The sequence below is a fragment of the Pelmatolapia mariae genome, linkage group LG10_11 (genome assembly GCF_036321145.2).
Source record: "Pelmatolapia mariae isolate MD_Pm_ZW linkage group LG10_11, Pm_UMD_F_2, whole genome shotgun sequence".
NCBI classification, from domain to species: domain Eukaryota; kingdom Metazoa; phylum Chordata; class Actinopteri; order Cichliformes; family Cichlidae; genus Pelmatolapia; species Pelmatolapia mariae.
This window is the reverse complement of record NC_086236.1, coordinates 18,211,613-18,224,129: the sequence shown is the minus strand read 5'-3', so window position 1 is coordinate 18,224,129 and position 12,517 is coordinate 18,211,613. Positions and strand designations below refer to the sequence as shown.

Genomic DNA, 12,517 nt, shown 5'->3' with positions numbered 1-12,517 from the left:
CAGGGGACTCGGATGGGGAAAGCGGTGTTCTACCTGCACTGTGTGGAGTGGTGCACTGCTGACCTCGACTGGGAACATTGTTGGGAGGTGGAAGGAATACTTCAAGAAACTCCTTAATCCCACTGGCACGTCTTCCGTGGAGGAAGCAGAGTCTGGGGACGAGGGGGACGATTCGCCTATCTCCGGGGGCGAGGTCACTGAGGCATTTAAACAACTCCTTGGTAGCAGAGCCCCTGGGGTGAGGTTCACCCTGAGTTCCTGAAGGCTCTGGATGTTGTAGGGCTGTCTTGGTTGCCAATCCTCTACAATGTTGCATGGAGATCAGGGGCAGTACCCCTGGATTGGCAGACCAGGGTGGTGGTTCCCATCTTTAAGAAGGGCGACCGGAGGGTATGTTCCAACTATAGGGAAATCACAATCCTCAGCCTCCCTGGGAAAGTCTATGCCAGGGTGCTGGAAAGGAGAGTCTCTCTGTTAGTTGAACCTCGGATACAGGAGGAACAATGCGGTTTCGTCCAGGTCATGGAACACTGGACCAGCTCTTTATCCTCTCAAGGATACTTGAGGGTGCATGGGAGTTTGCCCAACCAGTCTACATGTGTTTTGTGGACTTGGAGAAGGCATTCGACCGTGTCCCTCAGGGACGAGAACGAGATCGCGGATACAAGCAGTGGAAATGGGCTACCTCGAAAGGGTGGCTGGCCTCTCCCTTAGATAGTGTAACACATTTAATATTGAAAGTTAGATGGAGAAAGATCAAACTTTGCATACACAAAGGAGCATAATAAATTAACAAAAACCAAAATCAGCCCTGAATTATTGCAAAGTAATAAAACTGATTATTTAATTTAATAATTTAATGAGGCAATGTTTCTCTTAAATCTGGTTCTTATGTTAATTCATCATCCATAATAAATCAGCCCCAAAATGTTTTTTTTTTAATTGCTTGATTAGCAAAGATATATTATCGTTATTACTATTGTGCCACATGCACTGCTCCCTGCATTGATCCCTGTACACTTACTTCCATCATGTAGACACATTCTGGCCAAATTTTTATGTACTGAAACTGTGCTATATCTCCTGGGCTCTGACCCGAAGGATCCGTACACTCTTCCCCATCAATGCCAGACAGCTCTGCTGTTGATGCTCCAACTCTAAATTAAAACCAGCTGACCATAGCTGCAGATCTAAAATTTATGGAACTCAAGGATATTCTGCAGAGACAAACAGCAAAGTGGCATCCAGGATTCACTTTAAGATTAATGTACTGCGACATCTAGCATTTACAAATGACTCCAAATATGTCACTGCTACTAATCATACTATGTGATTTTGTTCTGCTGTTGCATATTACATACAAAGACTAATATGCTACAATAAAGTGTTTGCAGGTGGTATCTTTAACAAATGAGACCAAACCAGAACTTGAAAAATATAAATTAAGAAAAAATGACAGAGATGTTAACTCTAATGCCCTAAAAATATTCAATTTACCTTCTTAGCTTTCTTGTTAATTATCTTTTGAATTTACAGAGATCAGAGTAATCTGGTGTACCTGACAGTACATCTGTACTGTACACTGTGCAAACAAATATAGAAGAGTAAAAACTGAGTCTTCCAAAGCATCTAAAAGAGAAATGTTTTTTTAAGTCTACCTCAGCATTTTTTACATATCTATTTAGTTTATATTGAACTGGAAATTAAACAAAAATTGAATTTAAACTATAATCATTTAAAGAAAACAACACAGAGTAGAGAAACATTTCCAGTCGTAAACACTGCAGGTGCTGCTGAGTATTAAGCCACTTGATCCAGCAGATTTTGATGCTGTGGTCTGTCTGGGAGAATTCCACATCGCTGAATGATGACTATGACTGCCAAGACTCAACAGACAGTAACATGTGCAAGCTTCCAACTTAAGTAAAGCAGAATTTGCTGTGCAGAATCACTGGAGCCATTTGTGCTTCTGGCCAGTAGTTACTCCATAGAGGGTGAAATTAATGTGATTGGTGTGACTGTGGAGAGGATGATGTCAGGCCTTGGAGATGCCCTTTGAGAGCACAAGCCAAAGAAGCTGTCTCTGTGTGTGAGCTGAGTGACAAGACAAGGAACGGAAACTTGAAACTTGCATGGACGTGTTTGTTGTTGTTATTTTTATATATATATATATATATATATATATATATATATATATATATATATATATATATATATATATACATATACATACATATAAATGGATATTGATATAGATATATTGAAAACTTCCTTATAATTTGGCAATTTTCTCTTTTGATTCTACCTTTACTGTGTAGAATGTGGCAAAAGTTTATTTGAACTTACATCTAAGCCTTGACTAACCTCTAACACAGAACATGCTCAGTGAGCTCATCCATTACCAGCCATGCTCACAAGAACAGTTTTCCAAGGAATCACAAGGGAGTTGGGCAGGAAAAGTGCAACAGATTGTGGGAGTATTATGAGGACACAGAGGAAGGAAGGAAGGTTGGGTGCTGTCTATCTCAGTTGCTGATAGCAGTGACAATACAGAGACATGCAAAGCACCTGTTTTATGTATGCATGTGAGCTGTTCCCACACGCACACATAAAACATAAAACACACGCATTTGTTAAAGTGTTATTCATCGTGTCTGGAATAACTGACGTGTTCCTTTTACCAAAATTATGTGGAAAACCACCATGGACTGTATAAAATGTAAACATTGAGGTAATAGACATTACCCATAGATTTTGGATGTTTTGAAATCTTTCATTATTAGCATTTCCCAGAAGTTGGCAAATTTGCATTAGAGGTTGAAGGCTGATTTATGTCATCACTTCAAAAATAGTTTCCTTAGCATAAACAAGAGCACTCAGAGAGTGCAACTCCCCCCTAAGGGCAAGGGCTATACTGAAACTGTGATGTTTTAGGATGCTTTTATGACAACATGCTGACGTCAGCCTGCTTTTATAACAATTTCCTGATGTCAAACCTATGACCTATGACCTTGATAATAATTTTTTATCTTTACACATACAACTGGAGGAGAATTCCCTGAAATCGCTGGCTTTTATTAGCTGTTACAACATCAGATTTTAAGATATACTCATGGAGCATGCGATTTTGCAAAGCTTTCTGCTGTAATTGTAACACTGTCGGGCTTCGTATTGAAAAAAATTACACTTGTGTGTACAGCTTTCTCTGTCCCCTTTCATGAGATATATTACTCTATATGGTTTCTAGAAGTTTTTTTCAAGGTCAACTTTAACCTTGGCAGCTAACAATGAGGATCAAGGAAAAATGCAAACCTAATTTGACCCGATGTTCACCTAAATTAAATCCCCTCAAGTTGTTATTGGTATCTACTGTCGCATAAAATTTGAACATGGTATCTTGAAAATTGTGGACACTGTATTTGCAGAAGAACAATACGGGTGCAATGTATAGACATAATGCTAAGCAACAGATTTTCATTCACTACAACAGCAAACAGCAAAAACGCGATGGAGTGGTTCACTCCAGTGACTCCAGTCTACAGTCGTGAGGCCTAGGAGACATTAATCAGCTACAGGCCCTCTATTGGGACACCTTTCAGTCAAAGCTGCCATATTCCTAACTCCAGTATCCAGATGGATGAGTTATAAAAAGAAAAACAGTCCAAATAAGGGGGGCCACAATTTTTTTGGCATTTCATGTTGGCCTGGTTTTTCAGGAACCGTTCCAGTGCGAGCTGGATGTTTTTCAGATCCAGAGGTTGCTGAAAAGGGAGGCCTCACAATTTCTACCTGTATATGTTGCTGGAGAAATTGAAACTAGATTCACATTTTCATTTTATTAGAATGGTATTTACTTTATTTGCCATTGTTGCACACTGTGTAATCTGCAACTGTTTTATTTAGTTGTATTTATTATCTTCCACTAATCCAATTCAGGGTTGGCCGAAGCCTGCCCTCACCTGTAATAGGACAAGAGGTGGGATACAAACCCAAGTCACATTCACACCTGAAGAATCACCCATTAACATGCATGTCTTTAGACTTTGAGAGGAAGCCAGTGTACCCTGAGATACCCCAAACCGGGGTAGGCGTAGCATGCAAACTGCACCCAGAAGGGCGCCAGGTAGGCAGCAGGTTTGAACCCAGGACCTTCTTACTGTGAGGCATACCATACCACACTGCCTGTATCCCCATGTCATTAAAATACTGAAGAAACAATTGCATAAATTCCTCCTATTTACTTCTTGATTACACAGTAGGTTAGGGGGCTCTGTTTTTTTCTGTATTTCTATTTGGCTAGTGAGTAAATGTACCTTGACAAAGGCCTTAATTTGTGTTTTGTTTTTCATTTGATCAGAAAGTGGAAATCCCCTCTACCCCTTTATATAACAGTTTCATTGGGTAGATCTGTGATTATTTCTTTCTTTTCTCTCATACTTCAGCTGACTTTGAGTAACGTCAATTCCTCGTTGATGTAACTCACTGAAATAATCAGTTGTGGTACAACCTTATCTATTTGGCTAATATGTTACAACTCTCAGAAAGCTGTGGTCATAAAACTAAATCACTAATAGACACACAAGTCACATGCCAAAGGTGAATTAATTTGCCTAACTACTATAAAAGTGTATAAACGTACTATAAAAATGTTATTATAGCAAAACGTGTAAATGTAATTTTCTTCTATTTATTTGATTTACAAATGTACAATTCAAATAAGAAAAACTGACTCCACAAAAGACATAACACATATTATCAGCATGAATATAAACACACAATCTTTCTTGCATTACTTTTGAATGTTACACTGGTGATGTGATTCCAACTTCCCACCTTCATACTTTGGTATATTTCCCTCATCACTACGCTTAGAAGCCTCGAGCAGTGTGTCACATAATTATCATTAAAATGTAATTTACTTTGCAGTTGGCTTTACTAAGATAACCTTTTCAAATCAACCCTATGTAAGTTTATGCTTTATCAAAAAGAGTTTTCTTTTCCAGCTGCTGATTATTTCAAGGCATCTGTTTTTGAACTGTTTAGGTAACAGTAATGGTTTTAATTAGCGCTGTCAGCGTTAATCTCGTTAAACGAGATAACGAGACGAGAGATTAATGCTGACAGCACTAGTTTTAATACACACAATTTTCTAAAATTATGGATTTTTTCCATCATCAGGTTTTTAGGGGGTTTTCTGCACTGGTATTGATTTTAAATAAGAGGATAATGTAAGTTGAATTGATAAATGCAAGGAATAACAAACTGGGCATACCAGCTCTCCAGGTCTTTCATAAAAATTGGCTTTTACGGCATGCTGGCAGAATGAGTTACATGTGTTCTTTGTTTGTAATGAACTTGCCCGTTCTCACAATTTGATGTAATACAGGAGTCCTAAAGGAAACAATAAACTGCCTTTGATACTTAGACAACAAGTTACACAGTGTTACATTACTTGCATTCATATCAAGTAGGTTCAATTATTTCAACGCTCTATTTGCAGGACTCTGAGGGCATTGTGTTCAGATCTTTTAATTGTTCCCAGAATAAGATCCCAGTGTGCTGAGAGTGCTTTCAGTTATTGTGGTCCTGTTCTTTGGAACAACCTGCCTGCAGACATAAGATCAATTACATATGTTTTAATGCCGTCTTCCTCCATGTAGAGCAAATGAGATTTGTGTTATATAAATAATATTGTCATTGTTATTATCATTACCAAAGACATTGCCAGACATTATTTTTTAGTAAAAACACTAAAACTATTTTTTAAATGTTAAAAACATTTATTTATAGAGCACTTTATGAGAAAAGAACAAAATAAAATGTGATTTGGTCAGTGTCTAACAGTCAGAGACTGATATTTTGGCATTAAAAATCACAGGATCTTGATTTTTTAATGTATCACTAAATCTATATTTAATCACCAAATGTATATTTGACAATTCACTTAGTAAAAGAAAAGGGAACTACATTAGATTAATTATAAGGCAACTGTCAGGTCATTTGTATCATATAAAAATTTGAGATAAGAATGGCTATATATATGTTTTTCTATAAAAACAGTGCTTTACATAACTCACTGTAGACTACAGTATTTCTAAACAAATATGGCCTAAATCAGCTTTGTTTAGTTTTTGCTTTTCTTCTTCTCCGGCAGCACAGAAATCTAACAAGAGCCAAAACAGAATAGAGCAGAGCAGTGACTGCAGACAGCAATATGAACAGTACATCTAAAGAGTAGTAAGAGTACCAGGGCATCTTATAAGCCTCTGTACGCAGGTGATGAGCCCCTTTGTGGCGCATCACATATTCTACCCAGAAGACAGCCTGCTCCATGGCTGTTATTGGCTGATCTCTGTGCAAACGTGACATTCGTTGAATGTTCTGCCTGTAGCTCTCTTGGTGGATCACTTCCTTAAGGCCTTGCTCAAAATTGTGGCCATTAACATCAGACAGGTGAATGATCTTTGCAGCTCCTCTCTCCTGCAGCCGTAGAAGGTTGTCATACTGGTCGAAGAACAAGGGTATGCCGAGCACAGGGACCCCATAGTAAATGGCCTCCTGGACACCATTAGTTCCTCCATGTGCTACAAAGACTTTGGTCTGTGGATGACCCAGAAGATCTTTCTGTGGCATCCAGTCCACCATTAAAGTGTTGTTTCCCAGTGTAGAGGGTCGGTCTCCTTTGTGCCTCCATATCACCTGGTTAGAAAACAAACAAAATAAAGACCATTAGTATGTATGTACCCCTGAAACAGACAGTAATGGTAAAAGCTTTTGTTTCTGGAAAGAACTTGCTGACTTGTGGGTAGTCTTTGTGTGGTTTTCCTGTTTTATTTTTAAAGTATTGCTTTGCATGTCATTTCCACTCCTTTGTTTGTCTGCCCTCTCTGCACAGTTCACCTGTTGGATTTGTCCTTAGTTGTTTTTTTAGACTTTGTGCTTATTTGGATTTACCCTTAAATGAACTCTCCTACTTACTTCATATACTCTTCAACTGCCATGTTTTTTTTTCAGTTGTTCCCTTTTTGTTATTGAAAATGTTTTAGTTCAACAAACCTTTGGTTCTTTCTCCCTACCTCTCAGTCTAAAGGCTTTCTGTCTATCCTAAATTATAAAAATCTACACTACCTCTGGGTCAGACAGAAAGACAGCTGAAATTATATTATTATATGATTATAACTGTTTAATTATTCTGCTTCAGTTAGGCAGTTATTTGTAATGCTATTAAGTACCTACTACTTTCAGATTATAAATTGTACTTACAATAATTTAGCTGATGGAAAATTAATGCAACACCTGTAATGAACGTAACGTATCAGCTATAAAATTGTAAATTATAGGGGCTCGCTCACCTTCTGAGGCATCTTGGCAAACACGCTGGCGATTTCATCTGTAATCTCTTTGGGCAAAGCATCAACTAAGGTTCCCAGAGTCATGATGATCACTCCATGTTGCCCAGCACTCTGAACAAACTCCTCCAGCTCTGATGGCAGAGCCCGAGCTGGTTTGCACTGAAATCCTCCTATATAGACTACGTTTGGCATAGTGGGGCGAGGGAACTCAAACACAAAATCTGACCTGAACAGCCAAATGTCTGCTTCCTGAAGTAGTGAGATGATGTCACATCCACCCTCAATATACTTATCACACATGTCATCATAGACTGGGCCCAACAAGAATTTCTGCTGGAACAACGTAATGCCATGGAATAATATGTTTTTGATCCTCTGGATGAAATTCATTTTGTCTGTTAAGCCGGATCCTGGCACTGGGATGTAAGAGAGGGGCGAGGGAGCTAACACAAAGTGGCCTTCTCCACTGGTGATCCAGCGTACGTTGAGCACCAAGGGAAGCTTGAGATATTTGGCTAGAATAACCCCTGGGGCCAAAGCTGGATCAGTTAGAACCAGATCATACTGGGAATCTCTTAATCTTTTGATCACATTTTGATCATTCAAAATTTGTTTGACCATGTCAGATATCAGCACATGAGCCTTATGAATCATAGAAAGGAAATCCTTGGTAAGTTTGAGGAAAGTCAGCAGTGAGGCCCCTTCTCTCTGTGCCTAAAAATAGTTAGAAAAAAAAGTGTTATTCATAAATAAATACATCCATCCATTTTCTGACACTTATTCAGGTCTGGGGCAGCAGTCTAAACAGAAATCCACTGACATCCCTCTCCCCACCCACCTCATCCAGCAGCAAAGAGTTACAGGGTCCAGTCAAATGGTCATTTTCCATTATGGAGGTTCCTAATAGGGGTGGGTTTTGATTATCGATTTATCGATTAAAATCGATTCTGGCTTGGATAACGTGATATCGATTCATTAAAATCCTGAATCGATTTTTTAATATAAATTTATTTTGCCCGAAATGCCAGAATCTCAGGTTCAACCTCACAAATTTTCAACAACCACCAAACAGCTTAAACAGTACATGAGAGCAGGTACACGGATTCTGCACTAAGATGTAAACACAAAGCGCCTCTCACAGATCAGAATCAGTGAGATGTCGCCTTTCTCACCCGACGGCACGGACACGGTCGGGGCTGAAAGCCGACAGCTCGCTGATTCTGATGTTTTGGCGGGTCCGCGCTTTGTGTTCACGTGCTAGATTCTAGAGCTGCAGGTTTTATCTCTCTCCAACCAAAATTGACTGAACCAGCAGCAAAAGAAGATCCAAACTACGCTTCATATAACCATCGTCATGAATTCCCTCTGACTTTTGCTGTTTTGCTTCCACCACGATAAAATCACACTTCATGCACAGCTCTCTCTCTCTCTCTCTCTCTCTCAGTATACTTCAAGAACAGTTTCCCGTGTAAAAATCTGTTTTCTGCATTATTCGCTTGCTTGTTACGCACAAGTCTACCGTTGTTTACAGCGCTGTCGACCGCTGTTTTTTTCCTTTACTTACTTCCGAAAAGAAAACCTCATTTCTGCTGTTCAATACTGAACAAATATAAACTTTAAATTATTCAAAATTGCAAAACGCTTATCTGTGACTCTAATAAAACCTCTGTAACTTTGCTCTGCTTCACTTCAGCAGCATCAGGTAATGTTCATATGTTGATTAATGGTTTTCTTTCGTTTTTGATCTACTGCTGAATATTTTTATAAATTCCCAGGCCAGGAAAATCACCTTCATGTTTTTCTGTGTTTTATCCTCAGTTACTTTGACACAAAGGCATCTGCTGTGATGCTTATACCTTGCAAGTGTCAGTTTTCTTTTTATAGATATAAAAATATGGAAATGTACTGATGCATGATCTGAATTATAATATTTCTGACTGTCTGAGGCAAAATTTCCCCAATTCAAATCGAATCGAATTGAATCGAATCGTGGATCGAATCGATTCAGGAACCTTGTGAATCGGAATCGAATCGATTCAAGAAATCAGTGACGATACCCAGCCCTAGTTCCTAAGTTAAGTCACACAAAGTATCTGCAGGGTAGCCATAGTAAGGGAAGGTGCTTCAGTGCTTTTATTTATTATCTCCTTTACCATAAAACTCACTGAATTGAGGTAATATTGTTCCTCAGTTCTGGTATTTATCACTCACCATTCATAAAACTATAAACACAACTGTGGTGCAGATCATGTAGATGTTTATTTACAGTGCGTTTTGCATATTATGCTATTCACACAAAGAATTTTCCACTCCTTCCTTCCCTCACTCACTGGGTCCCAACATACTTTAACTTCTCCCCTTAGGCCAGCAACTTGTTCCTGGAGTTAGCACATGCAACATTCCCTAACCTGAAGGTGCAGCGAAGCAACCCTCTCACCCATTGGGGAAAACTAGAAAGTGGAGGCACTGAGCAGGAAATACAAATCTTGGGGGGAATTCAAAGCTCAGCTTAGCTTCAAAACCAGATTGGAGCAACTTGGGATCAGACTGCTAAAGCTTCCACCTTTGACCGCTGCCCGACTCACAATGCATCACACCTAAATAAATACAGTAAATCCATAATCACGTACCCTCATATGCTCTTGAAGGTACACCTCAAAGAAGTCGTCTACATCTTCACCCAAATCAATTGTAATGGATGTGTAAATATCAGACTTCTCAGGGATATAGAAGCTGTTTGAGGCCCTGATCACAGTGAGGCTGTGTCCCCTGCCATGAAGTTCTTCTAGAAGGATCTTCATATTGATCCAGTGGCTGCCATCTACAGGGAAAACTAGGACGTTTCCTCCATTGCAATGTTGTGTTAATGAAATGAGGCAAACAGTGAGTATAACAAACATTCCCCACCCACGATGTGAAGCCATGGTTCCTATAATGTCAGAAGGAGAAAGGGTCATATCAGTCAACATACACACATATAAGATATATATGACAAGTAAAGGTTAAAAAGTTTGACTAAATATATACTGTACAATTCAAGATTATTTTATACATTTGTAAACAGTAGAAACTTTCAACAACTGTCAACAGGAGAAGGAAAATGTGTCTGAAATTCCCTTACCCACAGTAAAAAGAGGCAACAGTAGTCCTGCTTGCCCAGGGACTACCAATGCATCAGACGGAATCCTTACATGTGGGTTCAAACTCCAGTGTTATACAAGAGCAGTTCTTCCTCTGGTAAATTAGTTACCTGTGACACGTGACAAGTCAGTTTTATTATTTAATTTAGTGATATCAGACAACTGATACTGTTTCACTGAGTAGCTTTGTGACTGTTGCTGTCACATAAGTACAATGCTTATACCAGACTAACGTGTCAAAAAAGACAAACTGACAAACTGATGATAAATACATAAGCTATCATGCTCTTATGGAATGTATTTAGTTTCCTCAGGGATTTGACATAGAGGTTATTTGGCCATATTTGAACATTAAATCTAGTTGAAAGGCCTCAGACATTCCTCTTATGATCCACTTAGGATCAGTCGAAGAAAGAATTTAGAACCTTTACTAAAACCATGACGTTTCAAGCTACACTACTTTGAAAAGTATAATCAGGTATGGTACAGTAGCGTAAATAACACAAGTAAAAGTACTTCATACATAAAAATGCCCCACAAGAGTTGTGTAACCATCAAGAATATTATTAGATTTTAATGTGTATTTTATGTACACTGTATTTTCTTATTTTCATACGAATTAAGGCTTCTAAAAAACAAAAACAAAAGAGCAAATACCAAGAAGTAAAGGGGAAACAATCAAAGCTGCCTCCTATGGATCATTTGTCACAAGACCTTCTAAATATTGTTAATATTTATAAGAAAACACATGCCCAGTAATCACTCTAAAGGAGTATTTTTATGTGTCTTACATGACTGTCCACGAAGCTGTGATTGTAGATTGCAGTAAAGTTAGTACATTTTGAAAATGTAGGGTGTCAGCTACAGGTTCTTAATGGCTGCTCATTACACATCCAAGGAGGGGAGGGAAAATGCACTTAAAATGTTACTTCATAATAGCTGCACCGATCATGGCTTTGTGTAAGCTAATCATTAGTGCCTCTACACTTTGCAGATACATTTTCAAGAAAAAGTGCAAACTTGTGAGATAATTTTCATAATACCGTTTCGCTTGGTGAGCCCACTCTTGCTGCTTCTTTGGTTTTACATGCCAGAGAAAAACAACCATCTCAATTTCCTCAGGAAGGAAAAAAGTGCAGTCGTTATTGATGTCTCTGCTGGGTCCCAATGCCTGCCGCTTTGTAGTCCCTTTTGGATTTCATTCAGGACGTATACAGAATAAAAATGATGCTTGGCAGGCGAACAGTGAGAGTGGTTTGTCATATGTAAGGTATTTTAAATGTAGATTAAAACATTGAATGATCAATAGATTCAGAAGATTTATTTTGGATTTTTTTTTAAATTATGTTGAGATAATTGTTTGAGAGACATATGTGCTCATGAGGTTTAAAACATAAGGCAAGCTGACTTATTGCAACAGAATTACTTTGAAATTCGAGGGAATTTAAGACATCCCTGGCACTGGTCCATATTAGCAGGCAGGATGACACACAGCATGAACATCTCTACCAATAAATGCTTCTTAAAAAAACTATTTGTTTAATGTGTTTGCTCTTTATAGAAACACTATCACCAGTAATTTAGGGGAATTTTTTGCCTGCCTCCTCAAGTTGCAGTGTATAACAATTACTTTGTAAAATCCAGCTGTTATACTTCTACAGTAAAACTGTAACCTTTAAACAGAATGAAACCTACCAGAGCTTAACTTTAGTCCGGTTATCTGTATTGCACATTCATGTCTGGCATTTGTAAGAAAGTAAATTCACTGACAATAACTGGAACTTTTTGTGAGTTGTGGTGACTTTAAATCTGGATAGATCATCTGTCTAAACCTACTGCTTTCTGTTAACCCTTTCTGCCTGAACAGGTATTATGGTTTATCAGCCACTAACACTGACACGTGACGACTCCTCCCATACTGCTTACTTCTTCTCTGTATTTTCTTCCTGGTTTTGTGTAAAACACATAAGGAGTGGTAGAGGTCTAGAGGTGCCACACCTGTACAGGGTTTGCACTGGTCTTTTT

The 12,517-nt window shown here is 38.6% G+C and overlaps 1 protein-coding gene across 1 annotated transcript; it reads right to left on the bottom strand.

Annotated features, from left to right (window-relative positions):
• Nucleotides 1-5,835: 5,835 nt before the first annotated feature.
• LOC134636171 (UDP-glucuronosyltransferase 2A2-like) lies at nucleotides 5,836-11,611 on the bottom strand. Its single transcript, XM_063486024.1, has 5 exons — nucleotides 11,536-11,611; nucleotides 10,474-10,602; nucleotides 9,983-10,281; nucleotides 7,353-8,066; nucleotides 5,836-6,699 (listed from the first exon to the last, which is right to left on the bottom strand). Exons 3-5 carry the CDS (start codon nucleotides 10,274-10,276, stop codon nucleotides 6,115-6,117), a joined length of 1,593 nt encoding a protein of 530 aa, XP_063342094.1. The 5' UTR covers nucleotides 10,277-10,281; nucleotides 10,474-10,602; nucleotides 11,536-11,611; the 3' UTR covers nucleotides 5,836-6,114.
• Nucleotides 11,612-12,517: the final 906 nt, after the last annotated feature.